General features: G+C 32.6%; 2 protein-coding genes across 2 annotated transcripts; one reads left to right on the top strand and one right to left on the bottom strand.

Annotated features, from left to right (window-relative positions):
- The first annotated feature begins 3,659 nt into the window (after positions 1–3,659).
- On the top strand, positions 3,660–6,578 carry XTH8 (xyloglucan endotransglucosylase/hydrolase 8). Its single transcript, XM_078998440.1, has 4 exons — positions 3,660–3,937; positions 4,785–4,885; positions 5,561–5,763; positions 6,027–6,578. Exons 1-4 carry the CDS (start codon positions 3,688–3,690, stop codon positions 6,427–6,429), a joined length of 957 nt encoding a protein of 318 aa, XP_078854566.1. The 5' UTR covers positions 3,660–3,687; the 3' UTR covers positions 6,430–6,578.
- Positions 6,579–7,188: 610 nt separating this feature from the next.
- On the bottom strand, positions 7,189–10,164 carry LOC145050136 (protein translation factor SUI1 homolog). The gene is made up of 5 exons (XM_078998435.1): positions 10,008–10,164; positions 9,519–9,640; positions 8,088–8,293; positions 7,529–7,582; positions 7,189–7,426 (listed from the first exon to the last, which is right to left on the bottom strand). Exons 2-5 carry the CDS (start codon positions 9,553–9,555, stop codon positions 7,382–7,384), a joined length of 342 nt encoding a protein of 113 aa, XP_078854561.1. The 5' UTR covers positions 9,556–9,640; positions 10,008–10,164; the 3' UTR covers positions 7,189–7,381.
- Between the last annotated feature and the right edge of the window lie 11,058 nt (positions 10,165–21,222).

Raw genomic sequence — 21,222 nt, 5'->3', positions numbered from 1 at the left:
GACGTCTCCTGAAATATGAAGGGGTAGCTTCCGTTGCACCATCCGCCGTTTCCAAAAAACCAAACACGACCTTAAGGTTGTAAAAAAGAATGCTAATGCTATAAGTACCCACCTTCTTTTCCAATTACACCCCCCGATTTGATTTTTTTTTGTCTTTTTTTGTTTTTTTTTCTATTTTGTTTTTTGTTGTTTTCAATTTTTTTTTATTTTTTATTTTAATCTTATTATTATTATTATTATTATTATTATTATTATTATTATTATTATAAATTTCGATAACACATAAAATTTGGACAACATTATAAAATTCGAATGATTATATAAAACGGAACAAAAGCAAAGTTTGTATTTATTTATCATGAATATTAATTAGTTCGATATTACATTTGTGTGGTGCGTTATGCAGATTGAAATCATTTAATTGTATTGCATTTGTGTGGTGCGTTATGCGGATCGAAAGCATTTAATTGAGCAATTGTATATCCAGGATGCTGAATATTCTAATTTGTATATACGGAGAAGACTTGAAAAAACATCAAGCATTGGATACGCTCATTGTAAATCAATCATTATATAATTGTTATGGTAAATTGCAATTTATCAATAGACGATAATAATATCGGTTTGTTTCTAAAATAAAAACAAACTTTGCTTTTGTTTCATTTTATATAGTCGTTCGAATTTTATAATTTCGTCCGAATTTTAAAATGTTTTCCAAATTTTATATGGTTATCGAAATTTATAATAATAATAATAATAATAATAATAATAATAATAATAATAAAACAAAACAAAAAAAACAAAAACAAAAATGGAAAGAAACAAAATAACAAAACACAAAAAGAAAAAAAAAATGATGTTAAATCAAAATTATATGATTGATTAAATTGATAATGGGGGATAAAACTGATGTTTTCTTTAGTTTACTTTTTGGTTGATTTGGAAGACGAGGAATGCGTGGATTTTCAAAAATGAGAGGTTTTAATTAGATTAAAAATCGGTCCAATTGTAATTCTTTAAGTTACATGTTTGGAACTCCTCACCTATTTTAGGGGTTGTTTGTTTACCTCTTAATTGTAAAATTAAGAGGCAATGTCTTAAAGATTCAGATTCAGATAGTTTGTTTAAGTCTTATTTTTTACCTTTTAAAATTAAAAATACCTCTTAATTTTTCAGAGATGGAACAAAGTCTGAATTAAAAAAAAAAAAAAAAAAAAAAAAAAAAAAACATGCGTTTCTTTTTTTTGCCCTAACACATAATCGCACACTCGCCTCCTCCTGCGTCTTCTTCCCACGATGCGGCTTCTTCCCCCTTCGCGTCTGCTTCCCTTCCCAGCTACATACTCCGACGAAGCCGTTGAACGACGCCGCCCAACCAAGCAACGTCGACGGCGGTGCAATCGAAGAAGGACGACGCTGTTGCACCTTCTCGCTGCTGCAAATCGACAGGTTTGTTGCTCCTTCTGAAAATCGATTGTTGTTCTTTGTTTCTTCCTTCTTTCCCCCCAAAGTCGAAAATCAAAAAATCGAAATAAGTGGTTATGTTATGCTAATCAGATTTGTTCAATCATAATCTATAGTTGATGTTATGCTTTGATTTTGATGTTTTATGCTTGATTTTGATGGTATACGATCGAATTTGAATGTGTTAAAAGGGATATGATGAAATGTTGCTGTTGAATTTTTGATGTTATGCTTTATTTTTTATACTCAAGTTTTTATGTTCAATGTTCTTCTGTGTGCTTATTAGGCTGAAATGCAGTTGCAGAAATCATATTTGTGTTTGATTTGGATGAAGCATTAAACACAGAAGAAGCCTCTGATTCATTGCAAGAATTATGAGTATTTGACATTGATGTAGAAAATGATGAAGCAGATGTCATTCATGGTGAAATGTGGACAGAAGATGAAGATCTTGATGAAAAATATTGATGTTTGATTTGGATTTGTGTTTAATTTTGATTTATGCTAAATTTGGATTTTATATGGTGTTTATATATTTTTTTAATACATATTTAAGAAATTTATTAAGTTATTTTCTAAATAAATAGTTGAATTCAATAAAAAAAATAAAACAGAAAGGTAAAATTGTTATTTTAATAATTCAGCACAACAATTCAGATGTCCCAACCAAACAGCATGTTAAAAATTCAGCTATTAAAATTTCAGACCCTCTTAGAAATTCAGATCTCTTAAAAATTTAAAACTTAAAAATTCAGATCCTAACAAACAGCCCCTTAAACTATTTCTTGTAATTAGGCTCGAGTTTCTTGTTGTTTGTGTCTCTCTATTTTTTTCTTTTATTTTAATAATGGGAACTGATTCGTACACAATATTTTTTCTCTGTACACAAAAATTTGTGTTTTAAAGTGTTGTATTGTACAACTTTATAATGCATAAATTGTTGTGTATAGTAAAAAAAAACTGTTATATACAAATAACTTCCCTTTAATAATCGTTTGACGTTAAAAAAAAAAACTTAATTCGCAACTCAAAAAGAAATATCTGTGAATAATAAATTGACATATTTTATAAAGAAATAAAAATCCAACAATCTCACGTTCTTTCATGTAACATGATGACCCGTTACTTCCACTCAGAGGCAGCCTGGATCTTCTATCATCCTCTGTCACTTTCATCTCACTAATTATGTATAAACTGGTTCATATTATATTATTTTTCACTACATAAATTATTTGTTTATCTACAAATATAAATAAAATAATCATTCTCTTTGTGATAAAGACTATTTATTGAAATTTAAGAACAACAAAATGTAGATCTGATCCACATAAATAAAAATTTTGTGTAAATTGTATTAAATGATTTATTCTGTTTTTTTCTTTTTGGAAATCGCAATTTATTCTTGTAAATAAACAATCGAAAAATGTCAATGTTGACATCATAGAAATAAAAAATGATTTGTAAATCAAATATTAAATACTTATTTGTTTTAATTTATTACTCAACCTAATTAACCCATAAATGTTACGTCAACATCAGGGCAGACGTAAGACGTTTATGTGGTAATTAACCGGTGTTATCTCTCAGATTTTTGGGTACAATATAAATTATTTGGAACGTTTTTCATTTTAATGTAAATTTTTCGTAATGCTATATTTATAATCTTTATTCTTATTCTAATAAAAAAATAATTTTACTCTCTTTTTAACATATGTCACCCTATAAGGCTTTCTAATTAATAAATGTTTTATTCTCATTTTGTTATGTGTCACCCTATTATGTTTGTTAATTAATACATGCTACTTGTCAACCTATTAGTTATCCATTTCAAATTTTAAATTTTTCATTCTAATTACATTAAATTAATAATATTAAACTAAAAATAAAAATAAAATTAATACAAATTATAAAGTGATATAGTTTCACATATTTATTTAAATTAATGATTACAATTTATATAACTAAAAAAATCTTTTAATTAATAATTTATTTAAAATAACTTATTAATAATTTTAAGTTTTTTCTATAAAAATTTGATTAATTTTATTATCATAGTTCCACGGTTATAACTAAATCATTTATATGTTACAACGACTAACTTTACAATTACCTTCACATATCAAAGCTTCTACTTTTTTTCAAAATTGTCGTCAAAATTGTTCTCTCTCTCTCTCTCTCTCTCTCTCTCTATATATATATATATATATATATATATATATAGTCATGAGAGAAGATCTCACTTGTTTACAAGGCTTGATCTCCACCAAAACGATGGAGAAGAAAGCTTCAAGTTCTTCAATGGCAGTGGCTGCGATCTGGTGCTTCGTTGCTTATGTGACAATCGCTACAATGTCTTCCTCGGCTGCATCGAAGCCTTCATTTGATGATAATTTCAGCATCATGTGGTCTGAGAATCATTTCAAAACTTCTGAAGATGGTCAGACCTGGTTTCTCTCCCTGGATAATGACACAGGTAATCATCCAACCCACTGAGTCAACCCGGTCATTTTTGTAGCAGATCAGATGGATAAATAAGTAGAAATGAAGTTGTAATTACGTATTTACGCTTTCTTATAATGGATTTGTTGTATAAAATGAAAATACAATATAGTTATTCTGCAAATATAGGAGTAATTCAAATTGGGTAATGATGATGTCATTCAAAAGCGACTGAACATGATAATCAAAGAACTTTTCTTTCCAAGAGATCTAAAGTTGAATTGCATATTTGACCTTCATTGTTCTTGAGTTGACGATAATTTGATGATAATAGCTTGAATTGTATCATTCTGCCCTTCTTTTTTCCTCCTATAATAACATTCTATCTTGAAAAGTTCTTTCCAATTATCTTGATTAAAAAAAGTTGAAAAATACAGTATTATAATTGAGTATTTTTTTTAAAAGTACAATGTTTGAAAATAACTGTTATAAAAAAAATGGATATAGTATATGAATAAATAAAACTAAAAGTACTGGTCAATAGTTTTGAACACTTTTGTTTATTAAAATCTTCCTTTTATATTTTTTTATATAAAATGATTGAAGGCAATTTATATCATAATTCTAAGATCATGTTTTCTTAGGACAATCCATATCAAATTATAATATCACCAAATGATCTTGATAACCCCAACCTAATTAAGTTCACAAGATCATATCATTAATGACCGTAAAAGTCAACTTTTTTACTTCAAATATATGTTAAAGTCAAACTCCATGCTAAAAAAAAGTCAAACATTTGTCTTATGAAATCTCTAATCCACATGAAAATTTTTATTTGTTCAAATTTTAACATTGGTTTAATGGATTTGTACGAACAGGATGTGGGTTCCAAACAAAAGAGAAATATCGATTCGGTTGGTTTAGTATGAAGCTGAAGTTGGTCGGAGGTGATTCTGCTGGAGTCGTCACCGCTTACTATGTGAGTTTTTTTTTTTTCCCATCAAATTATTAATCTTTTGAGATCAAAATCAGTTATTAATATATAGTTTTAATAACAAATATTTTCTAAACAAGTCCAAAAAGGCTTTAGCATTTGTTGCTGGAAAATTAATAGTTATATTTTGTTGCATAAGAAACTTTTTGAGTTAGATTATCACAAATCTTAAAACATATCGGCTAGATTTGTCTTTTTTTTTTCAGTAAATTACACGAATGGTCCTTATGGTTTGGGCTAATTTGTATTTTTGGTCCCTAACTTATTTTTTTAATTTGGAAGGTTCTTATTGTTTGTTTTTGTTGCCTCTAAAAAGACTATTTTACCCTTGATTTTTTTTTATTTAAATAAGGTGTGATAAGTAAAGTAAGGTAAGATTAAGAGGAGGTGGGGTTGGGTTGGGTTGGGTGTGTGTTTGTTTAAATAAATTAAAAAATCAAGGGTAAAATAGTTTTTTTATGTAAGACAAAGACCATACACGCAACAAAAACAATCAGTAGGGACTTTCTGAGTTAAACAAATAAGTTAGGGACCAAACATGTAAATTACTCAAAACCATAGGGACCATTCGTGTAATTTACTCTTTTTTTTAACTACTAATATATGTAGATTAAAATAAGTTATTATTTTATAATAATATGTACATATTTATTTAAACAGATGTGTACAGAGGATGGTGCGGGGCCCACAAGAGATGAGCTGGACTTCGAGTTTTTAGGTAACCGAACCGGTGAACCATACTTGATCCAGACCAATGTTTACAAAAATGGAACCGGAAACCGGGAGATGAGGCACAAGCTTTGGTTTGACCCGACTCTTGATTACCACACTTATTCCATTTTATGGAATTCTCACCAAATCATGTAACCCTTCTTTCCACTTTAAATCATATATTACATTTAATTAAGGGGTTGGTTAAAAAGACATCTTATTTTACCATATAAACACCCTAAATGATTTTTGAAATATTTTTATTGGTTGAAATTTATTGTTTTCCGAAAAAGTTGATTATAGGTTGATTTTTTATAAAAGTAATAATAGGGTGTCTCAATTCATACAACTTTCTATTTATACAAAGTCAAAATTGTCATTTTTTTTATGTCTAATTATATATGATTTTGAACAGATTCTTTGTGGATAGAGTTCCAGTAAGAGTATACAAAAACGCCGACTACGAGAACAATTTCTTCCCAAATCAGAAACCGATGTATTTGTTTTCAAGCATATGGAATGCTGATGATTGGGCAACACGAGGGGGTCTTGAGAAAACAGACTGGAAAAAGGCACCATTTGTTTCTTCTTACAGAGATTTTACAGTCGATGGTTGTCAATGGAAAGACCCTTATCCTGATTGTGTTTCATCTACTACACAACATTGGTGGGATCAATACGAAGCATGGCATCTTACAAAAGATCAGAAGTTGGATTTTGCTTGGGTTCAAAGGAATTTAGTGATATATGATTATTGCAAAGATACTGAGAGGTTTCCTACATTGCCTGAGGAATGCTCATTGAGTCCTTGGGATTAGGGTTCGGATCTGGTTAACAATGTTTATTCAATCCGGTCTCTTTATATATCGGTTTCTTTTTGGCATTAGATGATTCCATTTTTTACGTTTATAAAATGTATTCCATTTTTGTTTTTTCATTCCTTAATATAAATATATTTTTTTGTTAAGTTTTCAAAAATTGTATGTGGGGGAGGTAACTGTCTATTTAGATTATTTTAAAATGGAAAATCTGTTGAGTTGTTTTATCATTGGTCATATAGGTAAAACTGAAAATTTTGTTAAAAAAGGAAATATATAAATGAAAATTCATAAATATAACCATATTGTTGGAAGATGGAATTCCACAAACTAATCACCTATTCTGCAATGGGTTATACGGAGTTAGGGAAAATTTGAAGCTTCTAAAATGAGAGAAAATTAAAAATAAAATAATCATTTTTGGTAAAAACAAATCTAATTGCACTTAACTGATCAATGAAAAAGGGTTGTCGGCCTTATGTTGTGTTTGACAGATTAAACTAAAAATTGACAGATTAAACTAAAATTAGTATATAAAAGTATATATGAAAAACTTGTTAACTTATGAGCTTATCAATAAGTTGTCTTGAATAGTTTTTTTTTCAATAGTTAGCTTGTAGCCTACATTAATGGTCTCACTAAATACTATATTGCAACAAGCTGGCTTATGAGCACCAAAATGATCTAAAACTGACTTCGATGAGCACCAAAATGATCTAAAAATGATCTAAAAACTGAGTTCGATGACAGAGATAAGACTTCAAAAACACCAATAAATTATTACTAGCAACCATGGAAATGGAAATCATGAGATTACAATTTTATAACTCTTGGAAACAAACATAAATATTAAAACACGACAAATAAAAGGAGCGAATATAGTAAGGGAAAATAAAGTGAAGAAAAGTGGAAACAATTAGAAAAACAAATAAATCACGACCACAAATGCCATTTAAAAACCATGAATCTTTATACGCTCTTTCTTCACTATGCCGGCCTGTTTTCACAAAAACAGAAACCCAAAAATAAATAATATGAGAAAAACAAACCGAAAATGAAAATTCATATAAAAAAGTTTAATAGTTAAAAATAAAATTACTTGAACAAGGAAGGTCGAAACGTTTTTCCTCTGATCACCTTGAAGTTGGATCACCTAAATTATGTTACAATACACCTTCGTTAATTCGTTAATAAACACAAAACATGACATGACAGAGCAAAACAAATTGGACCGTGAAATTCGTTAATAAACACAGCACATGACATAACAGAACAAAACAGATTGGACTGTGATATTCGTTAATTAACACAGAACAAAACAGATTGGACTGTGAAATTCGTTAATAAACACACAACATGACATAACAGAACAAAACAGATTGAACCGTGAAATTCGTTAATAAACACAACACATGACAGAACAAAACAGATTGGACTGTGAAATTCGTTAATAAACACACAACATGACATAACAGAACAAAACAGATTGGACTGAAATTCGTTAATAAACACAGAACATGACAGAACAAAACAGATTGACCGTGAAATTTGTTAATAAACACAGCACATGACATGACAGATTGGACCATGAAATTCGTTAATAAACACAGCACATGACATGACAGAACAAAACAGATTGGACTATGTGAAATGATTACCTGACCAAGCTCAGGGTCTTGAACAACTGTACCATTACAGCAGAAGTCCTTTTTAAGGTCTTTGAGAATCTTATTGTAACTAAACTCTTTTTTCAAACCTTGAACAGTTGTCAGACTTTTTCTACCATTTCTTTGTTGTATACGTATATGAACGTATTCTTTTGAACCAGCACCCGAGTCCTCAGCATTTGCCTCAGCGAATGGATCTGTCCCCAATCCAAATTCATATCAAAATATGTATATATCAAACATAACATAATCCGATTTTATTATAGATGGAAAAAAAAGTAATTTTAGACATCATAAAATAACAGAACAATAAATGCCAAATGAACTTATAAATGTTATGCCTTTGGATGAAAATAATGGAATGAGTCATTAGATTATATTCCATGATTATGTTTTGTTGGCGAATGAATTTTCTTATGTTATATGTACAATTGTAACTCTACTATATACATTAATTAGTTACAATTAGTGAATTTTAATTTATAGAATTTTAATTTATAAAAACGAGAATTAAACGCTCAAGGAAAACCCAGATCTCTATTCTAATAAAAGAATAGGTTTAATCTCATATTGACAAGTGTCATATAATTAGAGTTCCTCATTAATGTTATACATCACCAATTATGCCATTTGTCAACCAATTAATTATCCATTTCAAATTTCAAATTTTAAATTTCTACTATAATTACATTAAATTAATTAATAATTGATTATCCATTTTAAATTTTAAATTTTAAATTTTAAATATTCCACTCTAATTATATTAAATTAATAATTGATTCTTCATTTTTAATTTCAAATTTTAAATTTTCTCACTGTAATTATGTTAAATTCATAACATTAGATTGAAAAATAAAATAAAATTAATACAAATTATAAGGTGATATAACTTCAAATAATTATTTAAATCAACAATTATAATTTTATATAACTAAAAAATATCTTTTAAGTAATAATTTTTTTTAAAATAATTGATTAATAATTTTAATTTTTTAATATGAATTTTTAATTAATTTTATAACCGTGTTTCTCACGGGTTATAAACTAGTAAGATTATAATATAAAATATATTTCTAAAATTTTTAAAAAGTTAAAACTGAAATTTATTTAAAAACATAAAAATTTAAATAATGTCAGTATGTCACTAAAGCAACATATATGAAAATAGCTTATAATGTATTTTTCTCATTCCATTTCAAAATTTTTCTTAAAACTTTTTTCTTAAAAGCTAAAAGCTTTAGAACCCAATAGCTTAACAGGCCCATAGTCATAAAACAAATAGCTTTTTCCATTCCAATGAGAGGAGCAATTCGATTCCTTCCCTAATTCGATCATACCACACAAAGTGCAAATGTCTGATGCAACAGTAAATCGGAAGAATTGCTAAAAGTTTAAGATTAGAAAGATGAGGGACAAACATACCGAAGGCAGTTGGAATCTGGACGTCGATGTCAGACATGAAACTTGAGTACTAGGATTGGAAGCAACGAACAAACAAAGCTAAAATATTCTTCTTCGTCAATCGTCAGTCAGAAAAGTGCAAACTGTAATGGAAGTTACAGTATCATCAGTTTCTGGTTGATATAACCAAAACTAAATCGCATACAAATCCATTAACAACGAATAAAGGAAAACGACCCAATAAAATAAGAAAGTCTGAAAAACAATAATCAAAGAATCACCATAACTGATCAATTTGATTCGCTGTAATAAATGGCTTATCGTCAACCGAATTTATCGTATTACAACATTAATTGCACATAGATATAAACATACCCTCAATCGGTATTCGATTCGATCGTATTAAAAAAAAAGGTAAACGATTTCATCACCAAATTGTCGAATTGAAAAAACTAAAGAGAACGCAGATCGAAAACGAATACAATGAGATCAAAGAAAAAGAAAGATCACCTGATTGGAATGATAATCAAATCTAGAGCCAGATGGATGTGTATTTGGGGGATAAGGGTGGGAGACAGATAGTTAGGACTTGAGAGTTGAGAAGCGTTATATATACGCCAAACTTTCTTAATAGCTTACGCCTGTTTTGCACGCCAAAGGCTCATTATGGTAGAGCCCACTTCACAGTTGTTACCCACTTTGTCGCAGCAAAAATTGATGTATTTTAGATTTTAGCAACGATTTTAAGTTCAACCCATATTTTCAATACAATATCGTTATTAAATCATTTTTGTCGAACTTTAACAAAAAGAATATATATCAGAAATACAGCAAAAATACGAACGCGAATTAGTGGGAAATGTGTGACGTAAAGCAAACCGATAAAAGTTATTCGCTTACGAATAACTTTTGTTCTTTGCGTATACAATTTCCGGTAGATCATCGGTCTTTATTTAATAGGACTTGATAAAGATTCGCAGCCCAACTTTTTCTCTATAAGTATTAATGGTTTGCTTGTGACATACATACATTCACTCATAAAAGTTTATCGTTGAATAGTCACAACGGACATATTTCCGTCTATATAATGATTTGGAGTGTTACCACTTAAGTGTCTCTACTACTTACAATGAGATTTTTGGCTTTTTTGGAATTGTTGGTCGGTTATTATGATCACAAAGTAATTGCGACATGGTTAGGCAGAAGACCATCAATCGGTATGAATTAAGGAACGACATGATTAGGCAGAGGACCATCAATCGGTATGGATTAAGGAACGACATACTCATGTGTTATTGTATGGAATCACAATCGAAAAAGAAGTTTTGTCACTAAACTTTTCAAGATGGCAAAATTAATTTTTTTTTAAAGTTACATCCATAGATCTAAGGTTATAACATTACTATATATAACGTTCTGATTAAAAATTTTCTTTTAAAACAAGTAATATAGAAAAATCATTAATAAAAGCAAATAAATTTGAAAAGAATATATTTAAAGTCATAGTTTTCAATGTCCAGTATAGCAAAATTAATTGTGGAAGATAGCTTTCTTAATATCAAAAATTTTAAAACATCATTTTGTTAAAACCTTTAAAACAAGTTATCAGAGTTACTAAAAACGTTTCTTAAAATAGAACACAGAAGTCCAAATTACATATTACATTTCAAAATATCATAAAAGTAATAATACTGAAAATGATGGGTTTTATAAGTTACAAAATCTATGTGTTTGCGGAAAATCTCTTAACACTTAAAGGCATATGTAACCTAAAGGATATATGTCATAACACTTTGAAGGTAATCGAAATTACAAGAATTATGGTTACACACCTTTGAATTATTGAAGTAAACAATTCTCTTCAATTCACTGTGGTTAATCTTGAAAAGTCTAGCACTAAAATGATGATGTCTCTAATGGCTCATATCTAATCGCTAGAAATAAAAGACAAGAGAGGAGAGAGGAAGACCAAGCAGAAAATTGGATTTCTCTATTGAGAATGATGCATGCTGAAAATCAAAAGGTTACAACCATTTATATAGTTGCTAGAAAACCCTAGAAACCCTAAATTTGAACATAAAGTAATATTATTTAAAATCTAGTAATTATCTAGTTTCCAAATATCAAACTGAGGCTCCCTGAAACCCTACAATAGGGCACCTAAACCGTCCATACGATGGAAGGTTTTGGATCTACTCATTTGTTCAACCATTGAACAATTACAACTCAGCCTTACACCTTTAATTAATTCTAGTTAACCTAGAATTATTTTCCAAATTAATTATGATTAATTCTAAAATAATTCTTATTGATTTTTGATTAATTTATTAATCATATAAATTAACAAATCAATTATTTAACTATTGATCTCATATTAATTTATTAATCACATAGTAGATTAACAAATCAATTATCTATTTCATTATTCGGGGTTGCAGCCCAATCATCGGTTGTCATGAGATTTAGGGCCTTGGGGAGTAAAGATTTGGCCCTTTTCGAATGTGGATGTTATAGTTTAAGTGATCCAAGTGTTTAATGTTGTTTTCGGAGCCCAAGGGTATAATCGTAATTTGATAACTCGATCGTTTATGATTTTTTTAGGTTTTGTTCAGGAAGTTTTAAGGCTATGGTAAGCTGTTAGGAGTGTAGGGTTTCTCGCCACCTTTCCGTGGGTATAAGGTTTGTTGGAAACGGACCAAGGACGAGGAAGTTATGGCAATTTGAATTATTGGCAGAAATGGCCCCTAATGGAAAAGAATGGAAAATCGGTCCCATGCGTGCATGGTAAGTGGCGTGTGCCTGGGTGACTACGCCTAATGTAAGATGGGGTATGCCAACGTAATGAGCAGAGTGCCAAACCCTAATTTTTAGGGTTTAGGCACTATTTAAGCATCCTTATAAGCTCAAGGCTCTTTCATTTCTCAGCCTCCATTGGTTTCTAGCCTCATTTCGGAAACCCTAACCTATCATTGAGTGTTTGTGAGATCTAAGTGTACACTTTGGTGTGATTTTGATCATTTTCAAGGAAAGGATGATTGGTGCTAGCTTGTGGTTCAAAGGAAGACTTATAGATCCAGACTCTTGGCTTCATTTTCAGCTCATTTGAGGTATCAAGTTCATACATTGGCTTCTTGTTATGTTTTATGGGTTTAGGGCTAGATTTTTGCTTATATTTGGGTTTTGAATCCTCATTGTGAGTTTGAGCCACTCCATGAGCTAAGATTGCTAGATCTTGCCATTTCTGAGTTTATAAGTCCGTAAAAATGGTGTCTTGATCCTTGCTTTTGGTTCATGCAAGTTCTCGTTGGATTAGAATGCGTCTTAATGGATTAAGATGGTTGTTGGGTCCCATTAAGTCATGCAAATTCATAAAGGTGCTGACTTTATGCATTAATAGCTTTATTTTAAGGTTCTCTGAAGTTTGGAAAATATTGGGATGAATGTTGCTTGGTTTTATCTGTTGCTTTTGTACTTGATCCTAGGTACAAAATGAGTTTGGTCGAGTATTACTACAATAAGATCTGTTATTCTCTTGTTGCTCCATATATTGAAAATGTTCGCGATGTTGTCTTTGATCTATTTAATATGTACGAAGATTGTTTATCTCATTCAAAAGTAGAATCTGATAGGTTTCGAGCAATACATTATTCCTATAGTGTACATGCAAACCCTAATAGCTTTGGATCTAGTTTGTCTAATGAGCATGCAATTGATTATCCAAAGCCATAAACCCTAGATCTAGCATACAATTAATCATATTAACATAAAATAGGGTTTAGATCTAACCTTGGATTGTTATATAGCAATAACAATCAATCCTTGGCTTCAGAAAGCTTAGTGCCTCAAGTGCTGCACCTCTAATGGAGTCACAAACACCACTAAGCAACATGGATGAAGAGGGAAGAGAAGGGAGGCACCAAAAAACGGTTGGAAACCCTAAAGGAAGTGTTAGCCATGTTTTTGGTGCCTAAGGGCTCCTTATATATTTAGGCTATTAAGGTTATCAAGCTAGGAAACCCTAATTTGACTGCTTAAGCCCTAAGCAGCCCATGGACTCCTTCTTTATAAGCCTTGGACGATTTCTAATGGGTTTCCCCATAGAATTCGTCCATGCCTCCTTCTATGGAGTCCATAAGCCCATCTATGTAATTATCTTATAATTACACAATAAGTCCCTTAAGTTTAATTAATCTCTTTTAGCCACAAAATTAATTCTTGACTAATATTAATTAAACAATATGATTTCTCCTTTAATATATTATTTGTATAATATATTAATTAATCATAATTAAACCTTTCTCTCTTTAATTCATCCTACATATTGCTATGGTGAAGGCAACCCAAAAGCACCATGCTCATAATCAGGTCAAGTACATTCAAAATAGTTATGGGCTTAGACACTAATCCAACAGTCTCCCACTTGGATAAGTCTAATAACTATTTTCCGTATGACTTCAGAACCTGATAAGCAATCGTAGCTTTCATAAGCTGCTGTCAATTCTGATATTATCAGATACACGTGTGATAGTTTGTTTTATTTACTACTTTTTATAGTTTTTAAGCACATTTCATTCGCATTTTAGTTAATTCCCATGCATATTTTCCTTTTTGTTATTTTTATGACCATTTCGGGTACTTTCTAGTTTCTTGAGCATTATTGCAGATTTTTTTGGAGACTAGCGGAGCGGGACTTTTGGGGGGCGATTGGACTTGAAGAGCAATGGGGATTTCGTGCTTGATGGTTGTGGAGGTGATTCAGGGAGTAGGCTTGTCGATTGTTTAAAAGGGCGCGGGAGAATTCTTGAGTGTGCAAGATCGATGTCTAAGAGTTTGCGGAAGTTTTGAGTGATGTGGAAAGACAAATTGGGCTCTAATTGAAGAAATATTGAAGAAAAAAGGGCTAGAAGCTGATTGGATTCGAACTGGGCCAATGGATTAGCTGTGGGGGCCCAAGACTTGAAGAAGCCCAAAAACCCGTTGCAGTCACGCGGCCCGCGTAAGATTCCCCGCGGCCCGCGTGGATTCCTGACAAGGACAATTTCGAGATTTTACTTAGAGCTCTATATTGGGAAGGTTGGTGTGCCTCTTTAGCCTTATCTTGGAGGTCCGATTTTGATACTTTCTCTCTGGAGTTTGGAGCACTTTTGGAGGCCAAGAACACTTGAAGAATATCTTATTTTCATCTCTTGATTCTTGTCAAATGTTTGGTACAATCTTAACTAACTTTGTTACATTGAGTTTAGTTATGCTTGGCTTAACTAATCTTGGTTGACTTTTTGTTGAATCCTTTGAACTTTTGTTGGATGTTGAAGAATCCATGAACTTGTTCTTAAATCTTTATGGAAATGTTTTGTGTTTTATCTTATTATCACTACTAGTATGTTTTTATTCATGAGTTTAAATATGTTTGTGGTGATTAGTTGGCTAATTTCTTGATTAAGTAAAGGATCCTCAAATTAGCAAGCAACAAATGATTGTGTTGTTTTTGCTTCACACAATCATAAAAACATTTCCTCCAACATGGTGGTGAAAGCATTTGACCCCTCTTGGATTTGGTGACTTTTTGGTTCTTAATGCTAGTTGATTTTCACTAATTACATGTTATTTGGAATTGGTGACTTTGACTAAGGAAATTGTTATGAGCTTCTCTAGCCATTTCAACAATTAGGAAAAGTCTAGGTAATCTCAAGCTCCTTGGATCACTATAGCCAAATTAAGGATTTAAATCAAAGTATTACACCCTTGGATTCTAATGATATGTTCATCAAAAGTCAAAGTGAGGAAACTTTAAGTCAACCATCTCTCCCTTATTGATTTTACATCAAACCCTTATTTTTGTTGAAATTGTCTATTTAAATCATAGTTAATTCTAGTTTGTTTCAATTATTTCAAAACACCAAATCCCCCCCCCATTTTATTTTTATTGTTATTTTACAAGTATTTTTACTAAGAGATTTTTCATTGAGTTACAAATTAAACTAATCTTTGTGGATTCGACCCCTTTACCACTATACACTATTTTAATGTGTAATATTTAGGGTTATTATTTGTGTTGGCCTCGACAACCACCAAATTTTTGGCGCCATTGTCGGGGATTGGTTTATATTTAATCAGTTTGTTTCTCTATGCCTAGATCTCATTGTGCAGATACTCTAGTTTAAAATAAAAAAAAATGAAAAAAAAATATTATGGTTCATAAATGAACACTCCTTGCATTGAAGATAAACTTTCTGAGCTAGCTTAGTTAGTTATGATGATTGAAAGTGACCAAAGTGTGCAACCCTCGCCTCTTCTTTGCGATAATTGCGCCCAAAACGGACATTATTCTGATATGTGTCCATATTTACAAGGAGAGTGGGAAGAAGTGCTAGAAAGGGGAAGCTACTACTAGTCAAACCAATGGAGTTATGATCAACCTCAAAATGATCAATGGTGGGACAACAACCAAGCTTGGGGATACAATCAATACCAAAGCCCATACCAAGCTTGGAGAAATGACCAATACCAACCAACTCCACAATTCTAACATCCATATCCTCCACTTCCTCAACAACTTGAAATGCCAAGCATGTCCTAAAAGGAGATTGTGAAAAGCATTGCCATATCTACCCAAACTTTCCAAGAAACAACCCAAGCTAGCCTCAAAAGCTTAGAGAAACAAATAACACAACTTTCTCAAGCAATAAGTATAATGGAAGCTCAAGACAAACTACCATCTGAAGAGAGCCCATGTCATAGCACATGTGTCATTCCTTTGAAAGATGAGAAAATTTTTGATGGCCCAAGAGTGTTATGTGAAGAAGAGGAAGAAGGAGCAGATGTGGAAGAGGCTATCAAGGAGGAAGAAGAAATTGAGAAAGATGTCAATGAAACTATAGAGGACATGTTGGGGGTTAACGAAAGAGAGTTTGAGCCCACCACTACCATTGAGAAACTAACTCCAGTGGTAGACGAACCAAAAGAGCTGAAAACGATAAAGTTGTCAGACCTTTTAATTGATACATATCCCGAGAAGGAAGACACCCAACCGGTCACCAACTCGACCACCATGTCAAAGAGGGAAAAGTTGGTCACCTTACTGAAAAAGTATAAGGAAGAATTTGGTTGGATGATCGCTATTATCCAAGGTCTAAGTCCGGTATGGTTCTCCCGTAAAAAGAAAGTCAAATACAAGAAAAGAGTCCCAATGGAGGTTTGGAAATTAAAAAATGTTGACACGGGGCAAGTTTTCAAGGTTAATGGACATCGTTTGAAGTCATTCTATGAAGGTTTTAATTCAAATATCCAAGATGTCGTCCATTTGGACGCCCCAAAGTGTTAAAGTGAAGTTTGGAGGCGTCTCGCCAAAGACGTTAAAGAAGGGGATTTTTGGGAAGCATTGTGCTTTCGTCTTTTATAAACCGAATAAAATGATTTTGAATTTTTTTTTGTTTTGAAAATGTTCATTTTTGAAAAATTTCAAGCTTTATTCTCACCTTTGGTCCAAACGTTTTGTTGTGTTTTGGAAACCAGAACTTTACGAGAATCGTTTTGGCCAAAAATCAAGTTTTTAGAAAAATTTCAAATTTTGAGGTGCAGGAAGTCACGCGGCCCGCGTGAAAATCCACGCGGCCCGCGTAAGGTCATGTGCAGCTTATGTGCGGCCCATTCCTTGCCCGCGTAAAACAATCACCTCTAGCCCTGTTCAGCACACGCGGCCAGCGTGCGGGTTCCACGTGGCCCGCGGGGCTGGTTTCAACACTTAGTATTTTTTGAGCTTCAGTTCATGTGGCCTTTACGCGGCCCGCATGTTTCGACCCAAAATTCTTTTGAACCTTCTGTGAACTCAAGAGGAAACCAAGAATGTTACACGCGTCCTCTACGCGGCCCGCGCCCCGCCCACGTTCCACACAAAAGCTCGATTTCCCGGAGATCTACCGGTCGGAATCCCATGAGACCACCACCATTATTCACCATTTTTCCTCCTCTACAAACCCCTATGCTCTACCCAACCCTCCGATTATGGTCATTTATGCCCTTTCCGTAAGCATTGAGGACAATGCTTGTTCTTAAGCTTGGGGTGGGGCATTTCCCTTTCTTTTAATTTTTCATGCATTTTTTTTGTTAGGTTGCATATCATATTAATTTAAGTTAATTTGCATTCATTTTTTTTAAATTTCAAAAAAGATTTTATTTTCTTCTTTTCCACTTTCTATTTTTGCATAACATTTAGCTTAAGGCATTAGCATTCATGCATTTTTGTTGTCTGTTTAATCTCACCTCCTTGGATACCATGGAACAGGTTCACAGTTATTATATCATTATTGGTCCGGGATCTTGTTGTTATCTCACCCATCGAACCGGGACCATTGGCTGCAGTTTGGGATTTCATACTTGGGATCAGATGCTGGAAGCTTATAGGGGTAAGTGATCATGACCAGGTAGTTTCATGAAGAATTATGCATACAATACTAACAACTGTAGGATATACTATAGCAATGGATGTTCTTAGTCTTGAGGTCACTACCACTAAGAGGATCACACTTGATCATGTTTGAACTGTTAGGATGAAGCATTGGTGCTTGTCCCCGAGTAGAATCCATATCCGGTCTCTTTACATCACCATACCTTTTTGCGATTTTCTTAGAATTTTAGATAGTCTTTTAGTCCACACTTGGACATTTTCATCATCTTTGAAAAACCACAAGTATGAAAAGGAGCTTACATTACATCTTTATGCTCCACACATGGTCATTTTCACACTTAGGCCATTCGGATTATATCATTACCCTTTCGGTTCCACTTACACACTTTTGGGAACCAAATTTTGAGTCAAAGGGTTTTCTTGTTAAAAATTTCGATTGTTAATACATTACCTTCAAGTATGGTAAAAAAAAAAAAAAAAAAAAAAAAACCCGAAAATGGCAGGCAAATTTCTAGTTGCAACTATCTGAGAAGGGTGACCGGTTCAATTATTGAACAAATTTTCCAACATTTTGGTCACCCGACGTTTGATATTCATTTGTATAGGATTGTTTTATTGTATATAGATCGAGTTGTTTTTCGCAAATTGGTGATGTTAGGGAGACTGTCGAGTCGGATACTACGGGAGGTTTGGGCCAACACTAAGTGAATCAATTCCTACAATGGTGCCCGAGCGATTAAATCCAATTACACATGAGAGTAGTCGGCAGACCTGAGATCAGAGTGTACACTTAAAAGAAGGGCTCCACACGAGCCCATCTAACTGCTTTCTCCCTACTACATATGTTATTCATTGTATGCATGTTTCATTGGGGTTGCGACTGCTCATCCCTCCTTACTCACCAAAAGGAGTTTGTCCTGGCTGTGGTTTATGGTTCCTTTGTCATCGGATGAAAAAGTAATGAGATAATAGCAAGATCATTTCTGAACATGTTGACTAACGGTGATCAGGTTCCGCGGTTCTATCCATTCTTTTTATTTACCTTAGGATAGTTAATCCCAAGTTCATTTTAGTATTGTCTTACATGAGGACAAGTAAGGTTTAAGCTTGGGGTGATTTGATAGTTTGTTTTATTTACTACTTTTTATAGTTTTTTTAGCACATTTCATTTGCATTTTAGTTAATTCTCATGCATATTTTCCTTTTTGTTATTTTTATGACCATTTCGGGTACTTTCTAGTTTCTTGAGCATTATTGCAGATTTTTTTGGAGACTAGCGGAGCGGGACTTTTGGGAGGCGATTAGACTTTAAGAGCAATGGGGATTTCGTGCTTGATGGCGGTGGAGGTGATTCAGGGAGTAGGCTTGTCGATTGTTTGAAAGGACGCAGGAGAATTCTTGAGTGTGCAAGATCGATGTCTAAGAGTTTGCGGAAGTTTTGAGTGATGTGGAAAGAAAAATTGGGCTCTAATTGAAGAAATATTGAAGAGAAATGGGCTAGAAGCTAATTGGATTCGAACTGGGCCAATGGATTAGTTGTGGGGGCCTAAGACTTGAAAAAGCCCAAAAACCTGTTGCAGTCACGCGACCCGCGTAAGATTCCCCGCGGCCCGCGTGGATTCCTGACAAGGGCATTTCGAGATTTTACTTAGAGCTCTATATTGGGAAGGTTGGTGTGCCTCTTCAGCCTTATCTTGGAGGTCTGATTTTGATACTTTCTCTCTGGAGTTTGGAGCACTTTTGGAGGCCAAGAACACTTGAAGAATATCTTCTTTTCATCTCTTGATTCTTGTCAAATGTTTGGTACAATCTTAACTAACTTTGTTTCTTTGAGTTTAGTCATGCTTGGCTAAACTAATCTTGGTTGACTTTTTGTTGAATCCTTTGAACTTTTGTTGGATGTTGAAGAATCCATGAACTTGTTCTTAAATCTTTATGGAAATGTTTTGTGTTTTATCTTATTATCACTACTAGTATGTTTTTATTCACGAGTTTAAATATGTTTGTGGTGATTAGTTGGCTAATTTCTTGATTAAGTAAATGATCCTCAAATTAGCAAGCAACAAATGATTTTTGTGTTGTTTTTACTTCACACAATCATAAAAACATTTCCTCCAACATGGTGGTGAAAGCATTTGACCCCTCTTGGATTTGGTGACTTTTTGGTTCTTAATACTAGTTGATTTTCACTAATTACATGTTATTTGGAATTGGTGACTTTGACTAAGGAAATTGTTATGAGCTTCTCTAGCCATTTCAACAATTAAGAAAAGTCTAGGTAATCTCAAGCTCCTTGGATCACTATAGCCAAATTAAGGATTTAAATCAAAGTATTACACCCTTGGATTCTAATGATATGTTCATCAAAAGTCAAAGTGAGGAAACTTTAAGTCAACCATCTCTCCCTTATTGATTTTACATCAAACCCTTATTTTTGTTGAAATTGTCTATTTAAATCATAGTTAATTCTAGTTTGTTTCAATTATTTCAAAACACCAAGTCCCCCCATTTTATTTTTATTGTTATTTTACAAGTATTTTTACTAAGAGATTTTTCATTGAGTTACAAATTAAACCAATCTCTGTGGATTCAACCCCTTTACCACTATACACTATTTTAATGTGTAATATTTAGGGTTATTATTTGTGTTGGCCTCGACAACCACCAACTTGTCCTTTAGGTAATGGATCATATATTCCTCCATTCTCAATATATCGTACAGACACAAGACATGAATTTCAGTCATTCTCTCTATACTGTTTCCCGACTTCCGATTTGTGAAGACTGACAATAGATTACAATTGAACACATCAACTTAGTCTCGGCTTGGCCAAGCGCTTAGGTGTCATCACTAAATCATCGAGGGGCCCACAAATATCGCTTTTATCCTACTTTGGGTAAAAGGAATGGATAAACTTTGACTCAAATGCTCGCTTGTACTCACTCATCGAATCACACACAACAATAAGTTTTATAACACCAAGTTACTGGTGCGTTTACTTATCATCAATGTGCAGCTGACCAGAAAATAACAACTCACACGTCTCGGTTTCAAGAATATACAATATTATTGACTCATAATCACTCGTGATGAAATCCATGAAGTGATTCTTGTGAGCGTGGGTTTAATCCAATACTCTAATCTTATTAAAGTACTCATGAACTCTACAGCAAACTTGTGCTATGTCTAAACTCTTTAGACAATCTACAGACTCTTCATGACAGTCTTCTTTCATACCTACTTCCAACGTATGACCGACTGTGGATGTTCGAATAACCCAGTTATTTTGGAAGTCCATGCAAACTGAAACACAACAATAA

Source organism: Lactuca serriola, chromosome 1 (genome assembly GCF_051521515.1).
Source record: "Lactuca serriola cultivar US96UC23 chromosome 1, Lser_US96UC23_V15, whole genome shotgun sequence".
NCBI lineage: Eukaryota > Viridiplantae > Streptophyta > Magnoliopsida > Asterales > Asteraceae > Lactuca > Lactuca serriola.
This window is presented reverse-complemented; position numbering and strand designations above follow the sequence as displayed.

Excerpts from the sequence above, each read along its gene's own strand:
- XTH8 (XM_078998440.1), top strand. The coding sequence starts at position 3,688 with ATGAGAGAAGATCTCACTTGTTTACAAGGCTTGATCTCCACCAAAACG. Across the intron at positions 3,938-4,784 it reads CTCCCTGGATAATGACACAG|GATGTGGGTTCCAAACAAAA; the intron begins GTAATCATCCAA and ends TTGTACGAACAG. Across the intron at positions 5,764-6,026 it reads TGGAATTCTCACCAAATCAT|ATTCTTTGTGGATAGAGTTC; the intron begins GTAACCCTTCTT and ends GATTTTGAACAG.
- LOC145050136 (XM_078998435.1), bottom strand. The coding sequence starts at position 9,555 with ATGTCTGACATCGACGTCCAGATTCCAACTGCCTTCG. Across the intron at positions 8,294-9,518 it reads CCAGATTCCAACTGCCTTCG|ATCCATTCGCTGAGGCAAAT; the intron begins GTATGTTTGTCC and ends GATTGGGGACAG. Across the intron at positions 7,583-8,087 it reads AAGACCCTGAGCTTGGTCAG|GTGATCCAACTTCAAGGTGA; the intron begins GTAATCATTTCA and ends AACATAATTTAG.